Raw genomic sequence first — 18,604 nt, 5'->3', positions numbered from 1 at the left:
TCGGTTAGGATTATATTCGCTGGAGTTCAGAAGAGTGAGGGGGGATCTCATAGAAACCTATAAAATTCTAACAGGACTTGACAGGGTAGATGCAGGAAGGATGTCCCCGATGGTGGGAGAGTCCAGAACCAAGGGTCATAGTCTAAGGATACGGGGTAAACCTTTCAGGACTGAGCCGAGGAGAAATTTCTTCATCCAGAGAGTGGTGAGCCTGTGGAATTCGCTACCACAGAAAGCAGTTAAGGCCAAAACATTGTATGTTTGGGTCTAAAGGAATCAAAGGGTATGGGGTGAAAGCGGGAACAGGTTACTGAGTTGGATGATCAGCCATGATCATAATGAATGGGGGAGCAGGCTCGAAGGGTTGACTGGCCTACTCCTGCTCCTATTTTCTATGTTTCAATGTTACATTTATTGCAATCAACAACTGTCATTTTGATCTGCAACATGGCTTAGTTTTCATGCCTAGTTAAATACATTAAGTATCCTAACTAGGCATCTACCATTCAAGTGTGCAAAAAAGCTAAGACTATGCATTATGACCAACAGCACCTCTACAAAGGCTTATTTGGGGTATTGATACCCACACACTAAACAAAGTACACTTAAGCCAATAGGTTTCAACACTTTGCAACACCCTTAATTGATCACCTCATTTTGCTCCCACCATTGCATCCAATTACAACAGACCTGTATCTGAACATAAAATGCTTTTTAAGTCTCATTTGAAAGTTTGGAAGGACAACATCTAGGCTGTTGTTGGGCATTGTGCACACCTCAAATAAACAGGCAGTTCAGACACAATTACATTTGACTGAAATTCTAGCAAAAAAAGTCAACACTCCCTACTTTACAGCTAAAGAAAAAAGTCACTGACCCATAATTACTCTTCAGTGACATTCTGGAGAGAACAAGAATGTTTAGGCAAGTCAGTGGGTAAGCAGGACAAATACATGAGGTTTAAGTAGAAACAAAGTTGCAGAATGAGATATTTAAGTAAACATTTTTTCATGTTTACAATGAAGCCTGGTTTAGTGAGAGATCATACGTGCTATATGAAGGACAGTGAATTTGATATTCGCTCACCAAAATATGGAGAAAAATATACAGTTGCTTGTTAGTACAGAACTTGAGTATTGCTGAAAAAAAAACATGCTGTCGAAGCTTTTCATCTTGCCCTCATCAGAACAGAGCAACAATTTATACTGCATGAGAAAAGGGCGCTGATTGGCTGGCAAGTCGATGCTAACTGGTCAAGGCAATGCCATGGTGAATGCACCAGGCAGCTATTGTCCCCCACGCTTTTAATTCAAAAGGTCAGAATGCCTAGACATGTTTCTTTTGCCTGCAGAGGACAGGTCCCTACGTATGAATATATGTAGCTTCTAGCTAAATGTTCATCATTATCATACAAAAGCAAAATACTGTGGATGCTGGAAATCTTGAAATAAAAACAGAAAATTCTAGAAATGCTCAGCAGGTCTGGCAGCACCTGAGAGAGAAACAGCATTAACACTTCAGGTTGATGACCTTTCATCAGAGCTGGGAAAAGAGATGTAACAGATTTTAAGCAAGTATACAGGGTGGGGGTGGTCGAAGGAAGAAAAGAGAAGGTCTGTGATGGGATGCAAGGCAGGAGAGATTAACTGACAAACAGGTAGATGGTGGTTTGGTAACAGGACAAGTAAAGAAACAGAAAGGATGTGTCTAGAGGAGGTGTGAATGGCAGAATCAAAACCAGCTGCTATCCAAAAGCAAAAAAAAGAAAAATGAGAGAAAAACCAAACCAACAAAGACAAAAGGAAGCAAAATGGGGGCAGAGGTTGCGATCTGAAATTGTTGAACTCAATGTAGAGTGCAGAAGGCTGTAGAATGCTGAATCGAAAGATCAGGTGATCTTCCTGATCTTACACTGGAACATTGCTGGAAGCTGCAGACAGAGCAGAAGCAAGGTGAAAAATTAAAATGACAGGCTCACTGGAAGTTTGAGGTTACACTTGCGGACGATTCGAAGGTGTTCTGCAAAGCGGTCACCCAATCTGTGTTTGGTCTCCCCAGTGCAGAGCAGACTGCATTGTGAGCAGAGAATACAGTACACTAAATTGAAAGAAATACATGTAAATCGCTGTTTCACTTGGAAGTAGTGTTTGGGGCCTTGGACGGTGAGAAGGGAGGAGGTAAAAAGGCAGGTGTTGCATCTCCTGCGCTGGCATGGAAAGGAGTCGTGGGAAGGGAAAGGGTTGTTGGGGATGATGGAGGAGTGGACCAGGGTGTCGCAGAGGGAACGGTCTCTTCGGAATGATGGTGGGAGGGGGGGGGGGGGGGCGGCGTGGGTGTAGGAAGATATGTTTGGTGGTGGCATCATGCCGGAGGTGGTGGAAATGGCAGAGGATGATCCACTGAATACGGAGGCTGGTGGGGTGGAAGGAGAGAACAAGGGGAATCCTATCATGGTTCTGTGAGGAAGGGGAAAGGTTGAGAGCAAATGTGCGTGAAATGGAACGCACATGGTCAAGGACCCTGTAAACCACAGTTGGAGGAATCCTCCGTTGAGGAAAAAAGGCACATCGAAAGGGCTAGAATGGAAGATTGCATTGTCTGAACAGATGCAATGGAGATGGAGAAACTGGGAAAATGGAACAGAGGCTTTAAAGAAAGTAGGGTGTGAGGAAGTGTAGTTAAGGTTCACCATTATCTTGTTGGTTGGTTGTGCTACAAGACTGAGAAAAATGACCTTTCTTTGGATATTACATTTCTTATTGGCAGGTTTGCAGATAGTTAAAACACTGGCAGTTTTTAAACATTTAAGCTAAACATTTAAAATTTTCAATACATCTTTTCAGAAGTCTTCAATAGTTAACAGTGATAAAGTGTGGAGTTTTACTAACAGAACATTCTTTTATTTAACTTGTTCTGAAGCCAAAGTATCTGATTGCAGTTAGTTCTCTCACTTTAGCGCAATGGAAGTACCAAAGTGTACAAAAGCTGTCACCTTGAAAAATCATAAAGCCAATAGCTCTCAGTAATGGAGTCTTCTACAGTTTCAAAACATTCAGGTGTTCTGCTTAATGCAATCTGGAATCCTGAAAGTGCAAATCCCTTTAGCTAATTAAATTCTTCCTTCCCGCAAGAAATACAAAAGTTAAAGATTCAAGAAGCAATGTCAGAATACAAAAAAAGGAAAACAAATTACATGATTCGCAAAACTTCACTCTAAAACTATTAGTAACAAATTAAAAATCAAGAGTAGTCTAATTTGGCATAAACATTAATGGGAAGGATGAAAATTGGCTTTCCAAAGGGATTTAAGTCATCCAGCCTGCAACACTATTAAAATGTACGACGTAAAAAAATTCAATGTACGTAAAATAGCCCGGACACTGAAGGCCTGCTACCTGACCCGAACCCGACATGTGTCGGGTTTGGGTTGGGTCGCACTTCCGGGTCTGGCATTCGGGCTCGGGTCGATCGGACACACTCTATCACCACCTCAGGTAAGTGACTCTAATGTTAATTTACTTTTTGGACTTTAAAGGTGGTTTTGTTAGAGTTATTTTAAGCTTGTACAGGTAAGGAACAAAGTGAAAAACTGAAGTTAAGTTATCTGACGGTCGGGTCGGGCGCAGGAAAAAAATGGAAGGACTCGGGCCGGGTCGGATGGGATTCTGTCGGGCTCAGGTCGGGTCTCATTTGCAGACCCGATCAGGCCTTTATCGTACACTTGAATTTGCAACATACATGGACTAGTTAAACCGATTGTCCAATTTCAATGTTGCAACTTCTACATATTCTATGAACTGAGTTCGAAGGTTATTTTATTTGCATTTGACACCAAATTGCTGGTACTTGGGGGATTTTATGTAGTACAACACAGCATAAAATTATCCCTTACTTGGGTTTGGTTGCAACAACACTTCAGTCTGTTTCATTATTTTCTCAGTCCATAGTTTTGTGCTTTCTGCTTTGCTTAGCAGATTCTCCAGGTGGGCATCCAACTCTGTCTTCTCAGCTTGGCCCAACTTCTCCTCTGTAAACTGAAGCAGACTAATTAGATGGAAATCAAAATTCAAACTTACACTTGCAAAAACAAAATGGTGTGACAACCTTCAGTTTTACAACATTGTGATTCCAGTGTGTTATACTTGGAAGTAACTACATGCCATTCTGCAGCTGGAAAGATAGCAAGCAGGATTGCAAAATCATTGTCAACTGTACTTCTAAGACACAACTGTCCACCTATCCAGGAACCATCTAAATTCACCTACCAAACTATAGGCAACTACAGAATTTGACCAAATGACCTGAAAGATTCTGTTAGGAACACAGGAACAGGTCATGTCGCAGCTCGAGCCTGTTATGTTGCCATTCAATGAGATCATGGCTGATCTGTGACCCAACTCCAAATATATGCCTTTGCCCCATATCCCTTAAATCCTTTAGTTAACAAACAAAATCAATCTCAGATTAAATTAATGACCTATCAATTGCCATTTGTGAAAGAGTTCCAAACTTCTACCAACCTATGCAAGAAGTGTTTCCTAACTTCACTCCTGAAATAAAAACAAGAAATGCTGGAAATACTAAGCAGGGCCTGGCAGCATCTGTGGAGAGAGAAGCAGAGTTAACGTTTCAGATCAGTGATCTTTCATCAGAACTGGCAGAGGGGTGGGGCAAGAAATAACAAAAGGGGTGTTGATAGGACAAGGTCAGAGAATAACTGACCAGAAGGTCATGGAGCAAAGGCAAACGGTATGTTCAGTCTGGCAGGCTGTAGCGTACTTGCTTAAAACCTATTACATTTCTGGCTCTACCAGTTCAGAAGGGTCACTGACCTGAAACATTAACTCTGCTTCTCTCTCCACAGATGCTGCCTGACCTGCTGAGTATTTCCAGCATTTCTTGTTTTTATTTCAGATTTCCAGCATCTGCAGTATTTTGCTTCTGAAGGGCCTGGCTCTAATTTTAAGGCTACATCCTCTAGTCTAGACTTCCCAACCAGCAGAAGTAGTTTCTCTTTACCAGTTCCCCTTAATATCTTGAAATTATCCCATAACCTTCAAAATTCCAGGGAATACAACCCTTGTTTGTGTAATTGCTCCTCGTAATTTAACCTTTGGAGTCCAGGTATCATTCTGGTAAATCTATGCTACACTCCCCCTCCAAGGCCAATACATCCTTCTGAATGTGTGGTGCCCAGAACTGCTCACAGTACTCCAGATGAGGCCTAACCAGGGCTTTGTATAGCTGTTGCATAACTTCTAGCCGCTTGTATACTAGACTTCTAGATATAAAGGCAAGCATTCCATTAGCCTTTTTGATTATTTTGTATACCTGTTCGTGACATGATATATATGCATAACACTTAACATGCATATGTTAGGAAGCCCGAGTAACATCTTTGAGCTCATTTTAACTTATTGGTTTCAATACACTATGGAAAAAAAAACGAACAAACCGATACATATTTGTCTTCAATGATAGGCTTCTAAGTTTGCCTTGCATTGCTTTCACCACTAGTCCTTCAAAATTCTCCCTCCAGACACAAAAGATTGAAAGAAAATCTATAATTGTATCTATAACTGTTTGGCGTTTTTCTGTAGTTCACAAAGAGTGCATGCAGCCTTACTGATATCCTACTGCAACACTGCTCAGAATTGGTTTCTGGTACTGAGAAATCGAATGTTCCCATGACCTTGCTCTAAAAAAACCAGAAAAACAATTGTGTTTCTTCTAGAATAATGCAAATGCTGAATGTAAAGTTTCCAGGGAGCAAGTTTAATTCTACCACCACCTCCCCAAGTGCCATATTCCACAGTAATAGCAGCTGTTTGATGGAGGAACCTACAGTGTTACTACCAGAAAACATTACTACATGAAGTCTAGTGTAAAGTGTGGCTTCCAGACCCGAACCCGACCAGACCCGATGACAAGTGTCGGGTCTCTCTTCCGGGTCCAGCATTCGGGCTCGGGTCGGGTGCTGCCTTGCTCCGGGAAATAATCTTCAGTCCAGATTCTGCACTCTGCAATAAAGCATGGCCACCAGACTACATGTGTCGGGTTCGTGTCAGGATGGGCATTTAAAAAAATTAAAGGACTTGGGCCCGGGTTGAGTTCAGGTTGGCTGTTGTTGGGTCGAGCCCGGGTCGGGTTTTAATTTTAAACCTGTGCCAGGCTTTATTCTACTGTAACTTTCTACTGCATTAACAGATTGTACAGGGTGTTTATAAAGTCCCTGTGCAACTTTAAACGGTAATAACTTTGATGCACACTGTAGAAACAAACTATAAACAGCATATGAAAGCATAATTCATATTTTGTTTTCCATTTTATTGTAGATGCTGAAACTGGTTGAAAATGACAACAGTAGAAGAAAAAGTGAACTGTGTTCAGGCTAGGTGAGAAAGAGGTCTCGGGTTCCCTTTCAGCCTTCACTTGTTCTTACTGTAACAGTTTTTTTTTTAAACACAGTTTTTAGCTCCCAAAAAAATGAGTGGCCTGGGAGAGCGCGACGGGGAGAGGAGTGGCCCGAGAGCGCGGCTTGTGGGGGGGGGGGGGGGGGGGGCGGAGGGCGGAGCCAACCAGGCACGTTGCATGATGTACACGTTATGTGATGACGTTGTCGGCGCGTGCGCTAACCAGTTCTGGCAAGTCGGAATGCCACGCACACACAGAGAGCAGGAGCCCATCTGCGCATGTGCGCATCTTGGCGCAGCCTGATGTCAGCAGCTGGTTGCATTGTCAGGAATCACTTTGTTTCAATCCAGGAGCCAAGAGTTTTCTGCCAGTTCAAACACTGTCTCTACAGTTCCGAAGAAGGGTCACTGACCCGAAACGTTAACTCTGCTTCTCTTTCCACAGATGCTGCCAGACCTGCTGAGTGGTTCCAGCACTTCTTGTTTTTATTTCAGATTTCCAGCATCCGCAGTATTTTGCTTTTATAAAACTCCCAAGTTGGCCAGCAGGGTGGTCACATGACCAGATCTGTTCTGTGTATTGTACTGGAGCAGGGGATAACTCCTTTGTTCCAACACTGTCTGTTAATATGCAAAAATGTCTTTCCAACCAGGGGCCTGGCAACCACTTGTAACAGGCCTTCTCTTCTTCCCAGCAACAATTTGAAATTTAACGTCCCTGTGGTGAAATTAATATGCCTCATTCGTGGCAGGTGGAGGTCTGCATGACATAAGCAAAGAATTATGCCTCCCCAGCCACCACCCCCTAAGCCAGAAAGCAGCCTGCACAGTTTTCCGTGGCGTGCTTCCATTGTGGTAACAGGGCCGCTGCTCTGCCTCATCATTAAGGCATTTGGACTCGAGGCACGATGCAGCTTGATGGACGTTGTCGCCATTTTGAACAACTGGTAGCAGGTTCCTCCCAGTCATCAATGTCAATGCTGCCATGTTTCAAAGAGAACTTCAGAGTGTCTTTGAAGCATTTTCTTTGTCCTCCCCTTTGAGCATTGAGAAAACAGGACCTGGTGGGGGCAACTGTTTTTGGTCATCCGGACACAGTGTCCAGTCCACTGAAATTGATTTTACAGGAGTTTTGCCTGAATGGTTGTGCAGCTTGTTTCAAGGACACTAGCATTTGTTTGACGGTCCTCCCATTGAATCCAGAGGATGCAGCGGAAGCATTGCTGATGGAATTTCTCTCGTGCTCTTGTGTCTCTGATACATATTCAGGGCTCACTGCAGTACAGGAACGTGGTGACGACAATTGCTCTGTATTCTAGGACTTCTGAGAACTTGCGGAGGTCTTTGTTGTCAAACACCCACTGTTGTAGTTTGTAAAAGGCTGAGTTGGCACAGCTGATCCAGTGTTGGATCTCCTCGTCAATGGTGGCGTTTTGAGAGAGATGGCTGCCAAGGTATAGGAAGTGCTCAATATCGTCCAGAGTCTCTCCTTCAACATATATGGGAGGTGGAATATTTGACTAGGTGTGTGGGTTGGTATTTGAGTTTTGTTTTGGCAACACTCAAGGACAGGCAGAGTCTCTTGTTTGCTGAATTGAAGAGATTGAGAGTGGCTTGCAAATCTGACGCAGAGCAGGCAACGACACTGCAGTCATCCGTAAACTGTAGATCATGTCTGTCTATTGGGGTCAGTTTAGTTTTGGCATGGAAGCGACTGAGGTTAAAGAACTTTCCATCTAGGCAGTATTTAATACTCACACCAGAAGGCAGCTGATCTTTGATGAGGTGAAAAGACACTGTCAGGTGGATTGTAAATAGCATGGGGGCTATCACACAGCCTTGCTTGACCCGGGTCCAGGTTTTGAAGGCGGCTTGAAAAAGTCCTCAATGGCACAACAGATGAAGGAAGACGGTGTGTCTCATGGGCTGCAAAGGTGGAAGGCGGCTGCAAAGGCAAGGTGGTCTGGGTCATCATGCTTCAGCACATCACTGAAATATGACCACCAACCCATCAAGATCGTGTGGACAATGACAGCACCCCAAGGTTCCCACGTTAAAAAATTTATGGCGATGGAGAATTGGCGACCGGGTAAGGGCTGTGAACCTAGGAGCCCCTAGTCATGAATCTGCACACAGGCGACAGATGCATGAAGGTCATTGGATCAAAACAATACTTAACACTAATATCAGCATTATGCAACAAGGCTTAATAAAAAAAACCTTGTCAAAATTCACAGAATCATCAATTTAAGGTCCACAGAATTCATCTAACTTGCTAAAACTTCCAGCTGATAGCAAACATCCAAAGCATGGGATGGGCAATAAATACTGGACTTGCCAGCGAAGCCCACATCCCATGAATGAATATAAGAAAAAGCAATTTTTAAATAGGCTAGTGAGCATCATCAGACATAGAAACAATCTTTTCTCCTTTCCCTCCATTATGGCTATGAAAATAAAACTGATCATAAAATTCTGCATACCCAGATGTAGCAATTACAGAAAAACACTGCCTTTCCTTTGAAAAATAAACACTTTAAAGTTTGTCAACATTTTATACCTATTACTTTCACCAGAACAAGACTGACGTGAACTACATTCTGTATAAATCCTTCTTTGTTGCTGTGATTTGACATACTGAGAAACTCCAGAAAGGAAAAATAACGGCAAATGGGAGGGAGGGTAAAGAGGTTTGAAAGCATAATGCATTTTAAAATTGCAAATAACTATGTCAGAAGGCAATTTTCATCTCTAGTCTAACGTGCACTTCCTGTATGTCACACCAGGAAAGTTGGCAGGTCAGTTATTATCGTAATGGCCTATTGTGATGATAACATTTGCCACCATGGTAAACTCAATAGAGAACCATTAATGACTCAACACTGATATAATGTAATGGATTTCAAGGATGCTCGAGGTTTCCTGCCCATAGATATTTGAAAGCCCAATGCTGGATGTCAGTGTTAATCTCATATCCTGTTGCCATTAAATTCTTTTGCAACAATCTCATCTGAGCAGAGTAAATGCTACATCAGTAAAATACCAAAAAGTCTATCTATACCACTAGGACAGAACAATTGGCAGGAATAAGTGACACAGAAGTTACAAAATAGGGCAGAAATACTGGCAGAAAGTAGTAAGTAGAAAAATAAATGGGTGAAGAAAGTGAAGGCCAACAAAAATTAAGGTTCCAAGTACATGTAGAAAAAGACATCATTTGGTGGAGAGGATAAATAGTGGTAGCAACCCATGTTTCTGAAACATTCAGTCACTGTACCAGAAGATTATATAACTTTTTAATGATAGGATGTCTCATATTCTAATTTAATTTTATGTTTCTATTGTCTCTCATGTTCACATATGTACCCTGGAGTATTTGAGCAGAATTACCTTGTTAGGCGAAAGAGTTAACAGTACAGCTTGCCCATATATCTTGTGATTTACTGACTGGTGAAATTAGGAGACAGCCGCTGCTAACTGAATAGAGATATTGTTCGAAGGCTGTCTGTGATCTGAAGTATTTTTCTGCTGAAGAGACATCTGGGCTAAGCAGCTATTTAAGTATAAACTGTAATAGGTTGTGTATCCTCAACTACTATGAAAACTACCCATCTGCGAATGATTTCACAAGAGCAATAGCAATTTGTATCATCATACACAATTCATGCTAAAATATGACACTGTGGGGCCTTTTCACCAAAACAGTTTAGTCGATGTTATCCAAATTGAAAATCAAAAGATCAATTAGAGCCCAAGCAATTTCAGAACTTCTTCCAAGATTTTACTCAGTTCATCGATCCCATTTCTCTTAACCTAGCTTCTTATTTTAATTTATTTAATTTTTGGGCGTGATTTTCAAATAAAATCTCTTGCATAGCCTCCTATCACTCATTTAGCCAAACCCATATTTCCTTGCCCCCATCACCCCCCCCACCCCCCCACCAGACGCAGCCACACACCAAGGTTCTATGTTAGTTTCTCTCCTTTGCCAAATCCAAATCATTTTGCTCTGCCAAAAATTACCAGGTCAGAATTCCCTCACCCTTCACATCACAACTGGGAACCCAGCCCTGGGAAATGTAACTGAATTTAAAAAGGAGGGGAAAATATAGTGAGTCAAAGGACAAAAAAAAGTGTAAGATAGGTAGAAAAAAGGGTATATCGAATGAGCATGGAAGGCAAGTAGATAGTTACACAAAAAGAAAAATTCTCCCTAAAGAAATTCAAAATTCTGTGGAGGCTGAAAATCTAGATAAAAACAGAAAACGTTGGAAATAGTCAGGAGGTCAGGCAGCATCTGTGGAGAGAGAAACAGAGATAATGCTTCAGGTCCATGACCTTTCATCAGAAAAATTGCACTTTTCCCTTTATTCACAGAAAATCAAGCAGTTCCACATAAAGGGGGGAATTTTATCCTGGTGGGAGAAGTCTCGATGTCTGGAAAAAGCGGCGCGGAGATCCCCGCATCGCCTCGTCTCCGGAAGGCTCACTGAATCTAGTACCAATCAGGCACTTAAGTGGACAGCAGCAGGTCTTCGACAGGATCAAAGAACCCATCACCAGAAGTCCCGTCGTTGGAGAGCAGCCAGTCAATCAGAGGCCGGCAACTGCAGCGCCACCGCAGAGATTGTGGCTGCTGTTGGAGGAGCAACTACCAGAGGCTGAGGAGCGTCGCTGGAACCAGGCCTCAGGCGGGATGGGTTGGCAGCATGGGCAGGGGTGGCTCTCAGTGGGCCTCCTCCCTTCCCGTGCCAGGTCCCTTGTTCAGGCACTGTGCCTTGAAATGACCCCCCCCTCCCCCACCGCCACCAATGGACCTGGAAGCAGCCCGCACGGTTTTCTATGCCGTGCTTCCCGGGTGGGGACTGGGTCGTCTGTTGCATGGTTAATTGTGGCTGCGATCGGAAGAGGCCCTTAATAGGGGCCGAATTCCTGCTCCGGACTAAATTTTGACAGAGACGGGAAACCCCCTGCCACCATCCCTCCCAATTTTATGCTCTCCTCGCCTTCAAACCCGCCCTGGGGGAAGAGCATAAAATTCCCCGTCAAAGTATTTTCAAAGGTAAAGACTCAGATTCACATTAGCCACCAAGGTACTCTCAACTTTAAATTAATATGTTGATTCAACAAGGAAAGGATATTGCTGCATTTCAAGCCTGTCTGCTAGATTTAAAAATTGCAGAATCACAGCTTGACTGTAGACAGTAGACTGTTACACTGAGAATAGCATTTTAGCAGTGATGGGATGATGATTACATTCCATAGTTCAACATACTCTCACTGGACTCTGTTGCCATGTGCCCAAGTCCTTTGATTAATCGCACAGTAGCAAAACTCCAAGACTCAGTTTGAGTGTGTAGGACTAACTGATATTCTTCTCACCAAATATTTAGTTCCACGGGAAGCTGCTATAGCAAAGAGGAAAAATGAGCTAAAATATTCATATCATGCCACAACAGTAAAATGTATTACATAAATAGCTACTCAGTCCAATTATGCAGCTTAACGCAATGTACCACTCAGCAGCATGGTTAGAAACCTATTTGCTTCCATGTTGCACACAAAATAGGCCATCTGGGGAAATAAATCATTAAAAATCACATACAGAACCTTCCACTGACAGCAGTGACTTTGGACAAAAAGTGGGAGTAAGTTGCCTGGACACATTCTGGGGAACTGCGCAGGATCTAAGAAAAATGCCACAAACTGAACAAGCTGATAACCCTGGTCAAGCTTCCCTTGTGTTAACAGCATAACTTGGATAGGTTAAAGAATGAATGACACACTGAAGCTTGAACATTAGATGCAGTATACAGAGAATTAACAGATGTCTGGTTTCAACCATGAATGCAAAGCAAACACAAAAATTTAGATTGTGTCATAAACCACAAGTGCAAAGCTCACCACACCCTACAATTTCAACAGAGCTTGTTAAAAATTGAACCAACATAACCAAGCAGAAGCACGCTTAACAACCAACAAGCAGAGAGAAAAGTGCGTTCTGACAATCTGAAATAAAATCAGAAAATGCTAGAAATATACAGCTGCTCCATCAGCATTTCAAAAGAAAAAACAGCAGTTAATTCTATGAGTCAACAAGTTAGATAGGACAGCATATTTTCTGTTCCTAATTCTGAGAGCCATCTTATTTTATTGATATTAAATTTTCAAAACATGTCTTGCCTTATGAAGTTATTATGCATTTTAATACATGCTGCTCGCAGAATGCCATGGTGCAACACCTTGCATTTATAAACATAGACCACACCCCGAGGCGCTACAGAGAAGGGCAAGAAAAACATGCCAACTCAAAGGAGGTTTGAGGAGGGGGTGACAGGCAGTTTTTAGCGCGTATTAAAGAAAGAGCAGGAGGCGGAAAGACAGTGGGAATTTAGGGAAGGAATTCCAGTGTGTGGGTACAAGGTGGCTCAATGCTCAGCTGCCATGGTGGAGGGAGGACGTGCACAAGAGACCAGGGAACAGAGAATTTGGGGTAGGCGTTGTGTAGGGCTAGAGGAGGGTCAAAACCACAAAGGGATTAAACAATAAGAATGTGAATTTTAAATTTGAAGCATTGGAGGACCAAGAGCCAACACAGGTGAGCAGGGCTTATGTGGGGCAGGGTGAGAGAAGCAGAGTTCTGGATAAGCAGAGGTTTATGGAGGACTGAGGATCGAGACTGGACAGGAATAGTTGAGTCTGGAGGTGGCAAAAAATGGATCAGTGTTTCAACAGCGATTAGTCAGAGGCTGAGGTGGAAGTAGACAGTCTTTGTGATGGATAGAATACAGGGTCAGAAACTGAGCTCAGGGATGAATAGGATGCCAAGATTGCGAACAGTCTGGTACAGCCTGAGGCAGTTGCTCGGGAGATGAATGGGATTGATGGCAAGGGTATGGAGCTTGTGGTAGAGACTGAAGACAATGGTTTTGGTCCTGCCTGTATTTACTTATCAATATTTAGCTGAAGGGAATTGTGACTCATCAGGACAGGATGGAACACCAGTCTCACGACACAGAGGTAGGGGAGAAATTAAGAGAGATGGTGGAGAGGTAATACTGGGCATTTGCAGGATGCGTGTGGAGGCTGACCCAATATGTGGAGGAGGCTGACCCAATCTGTGGAGGAGGCTGACCCAATCTGTGGAGGAGGCTGGGAAGGGGCTGCAGGTAGATGAGGAAGAGGTGGCGATCAAGGATGGAGATCCTGATAGGCTTTGAAAGTAATATTTCAGGGGCAGGAAGGGAAACCATTGCTGGAGATATTCTGTTGATAAATGTATACCTGAGAGTAGAACCAAACAATATTGAGCAGCACAACATTGAAGAGGCATTGCAAGAAGACAGTGTGTTCGAACATGTCAAAGGATGCAAAAAGGTCATGGTCGATGAGGTGGAATAATGCACAGCCAGTTACTGAGGTGGCAGTGATGAGTGGAGTGATGACAATAGTTTTGAAAGAGGGGAAGCGATTTACAATGAGCTTGCCGGGGCCAGGAAGGGAAGTTGGGTAGTCATCAGTTTAGTTGGTATGTAGTCAAGGGAGCAGGAGGAGGATCTCATGAACAAGAATAATTCAGAGGGGGCAATGGGAGATATGGAAGAGGGGTGCTGATTCCTGGCTAAGGCAGGGGAAGGCTGTTGGGGATGACTGGCTTGGTTGGGAAAGAGCAGAGGCAGTTGAACAGTGGTCTTATTCTTAGTGACAAAGAAATCCATGAGGTACTTGTTGGTGGTGAGGGGATGGGAATTTAACATGGTTTGTGGTAGAAAAAAAAGCTGGGAATTATCTTTATTCTCTAGGGATGATTGGGGAGCAATGGGGATACTTTGTTGTTGGCTGAACATACACTGGGAACAAGTATAAGGCTTGAAGCTATTAAACTGTGGCCTACAAAGTTCAGTTGGACCACAGGGAATGAGGGTTTGGTTTATTTCCCATCATCTGAGGTGGTTTGGACATTGCAGGTCATGAGTATCTGAGGGTCCTTCGCACACCTAGTAGTTCCTCAATTCCAGGTGAAGGCTATGCATCACTCATTCTGATTGTCCTGCATTTATCTTTATGCAGCTAGCAGTGAATGTTGTGTTAACCTACGTGTTTAAAGATCCTCCCCTCCTAAGGTGCACTTAACAAAAACAGCAGACTCCTTCCCTTGACTTTAACATACCTTGCAAAAAAGTGAGAGCGCATCAGTTAAGGAAACAATCAAACTCATCTGTGATGGTCGACAAACCTACTCATTTTCACCCAAATAAGATCAAGACACTGCAGATGCTGGAAATCTGAAATGAAAACATGAAGTGGTAGAAATACTTAGCAGGTCTGGCAGCATCTGTGGAGAGAGAAACAGTTAACATTTCAGGTATGAAACGTTAACTGTTTCTCTCACCACAGATGCTGCCAGAACTGCTGAGTATTACCAGCATTTTCTGTTTATATTTCTGATTTTCATTGTCTAGTTTCAAGAAGGAAGCCCACTTAAGTGAGGTACCCAATGACTCCGAAAAGCCACACAACTGTACACAAGTTATCACTTTTGAGAGGAGGGGAGACACCTCCGACTGACAATCTAATTTGCATACATATCACACTATTTACTGCAAAACAGCCAGCTGGAGGTATTGCACCATTTCCAAGATCTTCACACAGATACAAATGAAGGTAGCAATACAGTAAACCTACAGACATCCCCCACCTACTCAATCACAAACTATGCATCGAGGTTTCTGCCCTCGCTTCTGTACTCCAAAGTCTACTCCAAATGTTGATTACTCTCTGAAAAATTTCCTGATACCATTCTTGCATTTACTTTTAACTAGCCTGAACGTGTCTATTCTCAGGATAAGTTTTAAATAAATGTTCTGGATTTAACTTTTCTAATTAGTGTGCGACAGTCTTGGCTTAGTTGGTAACACTTTCGCTTCTGAGTCAGAGGTTTATGCGTTCAAGTCTAACTTCCAGGACTTAAGCAGAAAAATCAAGGCTGATACTCCTGTGCAGTACTGAGGGAGTGCTGCACTATTGGAGGTACTGTCTTTTGGATGAAATGTTAAACGGAGACCCCATCTGCTCCCTTAGCTGGGCATAAACGATCCCATGGCACTATTTCAAAGAGGAGCAGGGGAGTGATCCCTAGTGTCCTGGCCAATATTTATCCCTCAGTCAACATCGCTAAAACAAACTACCTGGTCATTACCGCATTGCTGTTTGAGAGCGTTTACTGTGCGCAAACTGGCTACCGCATTTCCTAGATTATAAGTGACGACACTTCAAAAAGTACTTCATTGGCTGTAAAACACTTTGAAACATCTGGTGGTCATGAAAGGCGCTATATAAATGCATGTCATTTTTTATTCAAAGAGCTACTATAACAGTACCCTTTCACAAAGCCAGTAGAAAATTTGGCAAATGTTCTATTTGTGATTTTATGAAGTTCAGGAGCCAACTACATGTGAAAGCAGATCAAAACGAATCTCACATCTAAGCCCGCTTTCCAGTAATTTAATTTTGTACAGGTGATGGGAGAGAGATGGATTTGCACTGCACCAGTTTCTCAGATGTAAAACATACTAATTTACCAACAGGATGACCCGCCCCCATTAGCACAGACAGTGTTTCAGTGCAAAATCTGAGGGGCTCATTTTTGTTCGGGTCCGAGGCAGCTGCCTAAAACTGACATTTAGACACCCTGAAGGTATTAATTAGGAGACATAAAACTATTAAACAAATCCTTTACAAAATTAGTAACTGATGAACAGTGCAGGTATCAGACCTGCCTACCCAGATTTCTTCAATGACCACCAATCATAGGTTTATTTGACTTTTTAAAACAAATAACCTTTTTGTGCAGCCAGGAGCAGCAATGCTCCTCTCAAATTTACAGTCCTGTTCCCGCAGATCCCTGCTCTAAACCATTCTGGGAACTTACTCGAGGGGGGCTGTCGACAAGGCAAAGGGCTCAAAATTCGATCTGGAGATGGGTGAGCTGCCTGCGGAAGCACAGGTCAGTACTTTGCCCTGAATATTTAGATGAGGCCTGAGGTCCCATTTCAGATCTTTCAGACTGGCTCAGAGCAGCAGCTCTCACCCAAATATGGGCCCAGGTTAATTTCTACCCCAACGGGTACATCCTACACAATGTAACATATTAAGCTACAATCATGTGCTATAATCCCTACTGATGCAAATGTATCATCTTCACTTTTTTTTTTTAAATGGAGATTCTTTGCAATAATACAACTGAATTCTGGAAATGCTTCCTCTTCTTTAGAAATGCTGACAGACCTGCTGTGTATTAACCAGCAACTTTGGTGTGAGTGTGCACTTTCGCTATCATTAGACACACAAAAGCCCCTGCTTTTGACAAGCAATTTAGAGGCATGAGTTTTAAATGAGAAGTAGTCCAGGATGAGAAAAGGTCATTCAGTCCATCAAAAACTCAAGTGTCAAAACTCTCCCATAATGACATCCAACTGCACCCTGAAGAAAATTTAAAAGGATAAAAACTATAAATACTGGAAAACTACAAGTTCAAAATGCTGGAAATAGGAACTCACTAACCATTATGAAAAGACAAAAAGAAAAGACAGGTGAATGTTTCAGGTGTGGATGCTTCTTCAGAGGTCTGACAAAGTGACTACATCCCTGAACCTGTCCTTCCCGACATAACAGCTATTTCTGTTTTGTATTTGAAGTGCCTCCAGTGTGTGGGGATTTTTTTTACTGTCTCAAATACAGTTGCCTGTCTTCGAAGTGAAAGTAATCTGGTGTTGTAAAGATTGCCTCATTTCCACAACCCCAGGAACTGGAAAAGGGAATCCCCATGGCAGATTGAGCAGGCTCTACCACACCCCACCCCAGGCTGCTGAGCTCTGGGCGCCGCCTAGTACCGACATGCTCAATGGGGCCTTTTTATTATTATTTCCCACTTCACAGGCAATGATCCGGGAGTAAGAGGCCCTGGGCTCTGGCTTCCTGCCGCCCTGGGCCTGTCAAGCCTCTCGCCCCCTTGACTCTGCCTGCTGGGGTCACCGGTTATCATCGACCCGCTGGTCCGGGCTTGTTCCCGGTCCCAAAGACGTCACTTGTAAAGTCACCGCCGCGCTTTTACCTGAACGGCGCGACTGAGGAATGTGCCAGCATCGGCCGCCAGTTTCTTCACGTTGAAGTCCATTGCGACGCAACCGATATTGGAAGCAGCGGCAGCAGTTCGAGCCCAGCCGACTCAGCCCCGCCCTTCTAACACACAGCCAATCAGCGCCCAGACCACATACCATCGTAACCAATCAGCACCCGGGTCCACTCCGCATCGTAACCAATCAGCACCCCGACTCGCACCATCGTAACCAATCAGCGCCCGGCCCCCCTCACCATCGTAACCAATCAGCGCCCGGAGTCCTACACCAGCGCAACCAATCAGCGCCCGGACACTCACTGCAGTGTATTTAATCAGCGCCCAAACTCGCACACAGGTACAACCAATCAGCGCCCGGACGCACACACAGTGGCAACCAACCAGAGTCCAGACTCCCACATTGGCACGGCCAATCAACATCTGGACTCAAGAACAATTAGGAATGGGCAATAAATGCTGGCATTGCCAGCGATGCCCACATACCATGAATGAAAAAAAACACTGGTACAACCAATCAGTGGCTGGACATGCACGCCGGCACAACCGATCAGGGCCCAGACTCGCAAATCAATTAGCATGCCAGTCAAACAAGCGGCAGCTGGAAATACGGAATCTTCTTCTTTGGCCTCCTTGTCTCGAGAGAGCACTGGAGGTGGTCAGTGGTTTGTGGAGCAGCGCCTGGAGTGGCTATAAAGGGCAATATTAGAGTGACAGACTCTTCCACAGGTGCTGCAGAAAAATTTGTTTGTCGGGGCTGTTACACAGTTGGCTCTCTCCTTGCGCTTCTGTCTTTTTTCCTGCCAACTGCTAAGTCTCTTCGACTCGCCACACTTTAGCCCCGCCTTTATGGCTGCCCGCCAGCTCTGGCGATCGCTGGCAACTGACTCCCACGACTTGTGATCAATGTCACAGGATTTCATGTCGCATTTGCAGACGTTTTTAAAGTGGAGACATGGACGGCCGGTACAATGTGTCTTTGGGGATCCTGCCATCTTCCGTGCGGCTCACATGGCCAAGCCATCTCAAGCGCCGCTGACTCAGTAGTGTGTATAAG

At 43.7% G+C, this 18,604-nt stretch overlaps 1 protein-coding gene across 2 annotated transcripts in view; it reads right to left on the bottom strand.

Annotated features, from left to right (window-relative positions):
- LOC137372668 (endophilin-B1-like) overlaps positions 1 to 17,647 on the bottom strand; it is a 41,715-nt gene extending 24,068 nt beyond the window's left edge. For both annotated transcript variants that reach the window (XM_068036710.1, XM_068036711.1), the window contains exons 1-2: positions 17,527 to 17,647; positions 3,893 to 4,034 (exon numbers count right to left, since the gene is read on the bottom strand). In XM_068036710.1, the coding sequence (XP_067892811.1) occupies positions 3,893 to 4,034; positions 17,527 to 17,589 (205 nt within the window). In that variant the 5' untranslated portion in view covers positions 17,590 to 17,647. The remainder of the gene's footprint in view (positions 1 to 3,892; positions 4,035 to 17,526) is intronic.
- Positions 17,648 to 18,604: the final 957 nt, after the last annotated feature.

Source organism: Heterodontus francisci, chromosome 8 (assembly GCF_036365525.1).
Source record: "Heterodontus francisci isolate sHetFra1 chromosome 8, sHetFra1.hap1, whole genome shotgun sequence".
In the NCBI taxonomy this organism is placed as follows: domain Eukaryota; kingdom Metazoa; phylum Chordata; class Chondrichthyes; order Heterodontiformes; family Heterodontidae; genus Heterodontus; species Heterodontus francisci.
Note: the sequence above shows the minus strand (reverse complement) of the source record. Positions and strands in the feature narration are given on the sequence as shown.